We start from the raw sequence: 3,646 nt of genomic DNA, 5'->3' as shown, positions 1-3,646 counted from the left end.
GACAGACACAGCTTCCCAAGACAGATCAATCACCTAGCCAGCACTGCTCTAAGCTGCATTTCTGTTTTTCCAACTGAAGTCTGAGCGCCTTCCACCCCTGATTGCTGTAATTAACTAAAATTAGAGCTTTATAAAAATCTGTAAGTGCAAGCTTCGACATTTGAAAAAAGGTAGCTACGAACAAATAAATAAGCACAGACAGTTCTTAAAGGCTGCTTCTTTTGCCTTCTAGCAGGAACCCAGGTTTCAGACACGGCGGCCACGCCTCTGAAGACGTGAGTTGGGACTGAAGATGGGGAAGCTGCTCTTGGGGCCGCCAGCCATGGAGGGTGTCGGCTCACACAGCACGAGGACCCGGGCGCCCAGGGAGGACACCCTAGGCTGGCCCAGAGGTAGGAAACCAGGGAGGAAACCAGGCCAAGGCAGAGGGAAGGAAGTGTCTGACCGCCGAGGGCAGAGGCTCTTCTCTCCCGCCCCAGTGCCCCCAACTCGCAGGGTCACCCCCGCTGAGCACGCACTGCGAGCGCGTAGAAAAAGCGCGGTATTGCTGATGTGGTTACAAGTCACCTCTACCCCAAACTGCCAAACACCCCCAGAACACGGGAACAAAGCCCTACATGCTTTGAAAAAGAAAAAAGACAGACTGTTAGACCCAAGACCACCAGAAAACCAGCCTCGCTTGGCAGTTCCACACGCGCTGGGCGGGGCTGGCGAGGAACGGAGCCCCGGGATGCCACCGCGCGCAGCATCAGTGCAGGGGCACCGGGCAGCGTGCTCTCAGCCCACGGGCCTCGCCGCCACGGTGGGGGGCCCTGAGGTCGCCCACAGCTGGGAACACCCGGGGAGTGGAGAGCTCGAGCACGAACGTCGTCTGCAGCAGAAGCTCAACCCAGGCGCCCGCGGCCCCGTGGCTCACCCAGGACCTCGTACACACAACTCATGGGAATTTATAAAACAATAAAAAGGCCCCACCTTTAAAACGTTATAATTTATAGAATACTCTGTATAAAAGCAGTCTGTGAAAGGACTGACTACCCTAGAAGAAGTCTACAGCCGTCGGCCTCCTCTTTGGCGTGCTGGCCAGCGGCTTCTTGGTGCCCAGGGGTGTGCTGGCCGGCGAGCTGCTGGGGGTCTTCAGCACCCCGTGGAGGGGGTCTCTGCTCGGGGTTGAAGGCCACCCTGGAGGGGCCCGTGGGACTGACCAAGATGCTCTTGTCCATCTTCTTGAATTCTGCCGTCGTGTTCCTGCTCAGCCCGAACGTCACCTTCTTGGAGCTGGACGGCGTCCTGTGTGGCTGCATCCCGGGGCCTGGCGAGGTGGCGGCCCCGCTGCCTTTGGCCTTCCTGAAGAACAGGGGCTTCGGGGAGGACGAGGCGTCAAACTTCACGAAGTCCTTCTGGGTCCTCAGCTGCTTCTTCAAAGGGCTGAGCGCCCCACTGCTCCCCAGAGCCTGGACGAGCTTGACCCCTCTGTGCTCCGCCAACTTTGACATCTCTTTCATTTTCTTCCTCTTTTTCAAAATGGCAGCTTTCTGAGCAGACAGGTGGTAGAGGTCAAGGCCGCCGGACTCCCCGCTCCTTTTCTTCACTTTCCCGCCCTGGGGCAGGATGGCAGGGCAGTCCCCTCCGTCTGCTGGGCTCGCTGGAGGGCCCTCCCTCTGGGGCAGGGGCCAGGCCAGCGTGGGCGGGCCGCTGCCGTTGACCAGGAGGGCCCCGAGCTCCCGCTTCCTCTTCAGGACTGGGGCGCCACCAGCCGGGACCGCTCCCTCCAGGCTCTCCACCTGGACCCTCAGGCTCCTCCTCCTCAGTCGTTTCCTCCTGCTGTGCACGGAGGCGTGCTCCAAGCCACTCTGCTCCCGGGGGCAGGATGTGGCCACCGTCCCCAGCTCAGCCGCACTCGCCTCCTGGGCTCTTCCGGGACCGGACTCAGGCTGCCGGCTGCCATTCTGCTCCGGGCACATGGCCTCACCACTGGGCCGTAAGTGTTCAGGCCAGAGGCGGTTCTTCTTCTTTTTCCTTTTTCTCTTTGGAATACTGCCTGCACTCTCCTCTTTCTCAGCAGGAGAGAACTTGGTTCCTTTCCCTCTTTCCATGTCTGTTTTCTCCAGAAGTTTGTTCCCTTTCTTCTTATGCCTCCCTTGACTGAGGGTTTGGTCATCTTCGTCAGCAGAAGTGTCCTCAGCAAAACTGAGGTGAGAGATACTGCCTTCAGAAAGATCTTGGAATTTTTTGATTAGCTTGGAGAGACGTTTCCTGTTGAAGGGAGGGATGTTCTTCCTGTTGGTTATTTCCAGGAGTCGGTCAGCAACTGCCTTGGAGTCAAACTGGAAAAGCAGCCCGGTGTCCTCCACGCTTCCTCTGCCGTCCCGTCTGCCTTCCTCACCGACTCCCTCTTTTCTGGAGTGATATCTGCCCAGTGCTGTTTTCTTTCTACTGATTGCTTTTCTCCATGTCATCTCATTTCCAGATGTCTCTTCCTCAGAGAGGTCACTGTCACCCACTCTGGTTTTCTGTTCCTCGACCGTCTCTTCAGGTGCAAAAGGAGACTGATCTACAATGACTTCAAAAACACCCCTAGCTATAGTCTGTACCAGAGTCTGGTCCTTAGTCTTGGCGGCCACCTTGCAGAATGGGTCAATAAACTTGAGGTTCTGATCGGCCAGCAGCTCTCTCCCTCCCACCTTGGACAGTTCATCCAGATAAATATCAATGAAGTGGAATTTCACTGCGTTCGGAGACTGACTCTCAGGATGTAGGATCTCCTTCATCAAGACGTCCAGGAAGAGCTTGATTCGGCTTTCTTCCCAGCCGTTTCGCTTCAGAACTTCAAAGGACTGCCTCAGGACCAGACGGATCAGCATGTGATACTTGTCCAGGCGCAGCCCGTTGATGTCTGGCCACTCCCGGTTCACGGTTTGCCAGAAGGTCTGGATGAACAGGTGCTGGGCCTCTGAGTTGTTAACAACATGGATGAGGTGGGAAAGAGTGCTCGCTAGCTCCTCCTGTAGCAGGGGTTCATCCTGCACCCACATGCAATAGCAGAGCCCTTTCCATATTTTTAGAAGTTCTTCTTGGCTGAAACCTCCCGTCTCCCTCTGCGTCTTCACGCCGATATACTGGTGCAGCTTCTTCACCGCCCGATCCCGGATGCCCTTCTCGTGGGACGCCAGCCGCTGAGCGAACTGGATCTCGGCCAGCTGCATGGCGGGGGCCATCGTGCCCGTTGGAGCATCCCCGGCCGCAGCCCGCCACCGCCGAGCGCCAGCCGCCGTGGTTACTTACCTTTTTAAGGTTCTTTTACTAATGATTATACCTAATGCCAAGAAACTCACATGTACACTCTTCAGCCAAACACACCAGCTCACTTTTGTGTGCTGTTTCCATGACCAAATGCCCAAATGCTGGGTAAGGGCATGCTCAGCGACCTCACCCATACAGAGTTTAGTCAAAACATGTTAACTGGAGGAAAGGGAAGCAAGAGATCATCACTGTGGGCTGTTGGTCCTCAGTGATACTGAATGCTTTAGTCTGAGTTTCCTCAAAAGCACATCCCAATAAAATAATTCTGTGAAAAATCACTTATTTTGGAGATGATACCAAGAAGCTCAGGGGAGGAGTGAGGAAGTGAGAGAGGAAATAATGGAAA

The 3,646-nt window shown here is 55.7% G+C and overlaps 1 protein-coding gene across 1 annotated transcript; it reads right to left on the bottom strand.

Moving 5' to 3' along the window:
- Nucleotides 1-973: 973 nt before the first annotated feature.
- LOC132485216 (ribosomal RNA processing protein 1 homolog B-like) lies at nucleotides 974-3,234 on the bottom strand. Its single transcript, XM_060091707.1, is given in 2 exon segments — nucleotides 974-1,153; nucleotides 1,155-3,234. Coding segments are annotated over 2 exon segments (2,178 nt in total). The 5' UTR covers nucleotides 3,216-3,234; the 3' UTR covers nucleotides 974-1,036.
- Between the last annotated feature and the right edge of the window lie 412 nt (nucleotides 3,235-3,646).

This window comes from Mesoplodon densirostris, chromosome 3 (genome assembly GCF_025265405.1).
Source record: "Mesoplodon densirostris isolate mMesDen1 chromosome 3, mMesDen1 primary haplotype, whole genome shotgun sequence".
Lineage (NCBI taxonomy): Eukaryota > Metazoa > Chordata > Mammalia > Artiodactyla > Ziphiidae > Mesoplodon > Mesoplodon densirostris.
Note: the sequence above shows the minus strand (reverse complement) of the source record. Positions and strands in the feature narration are given on the sequence as shown.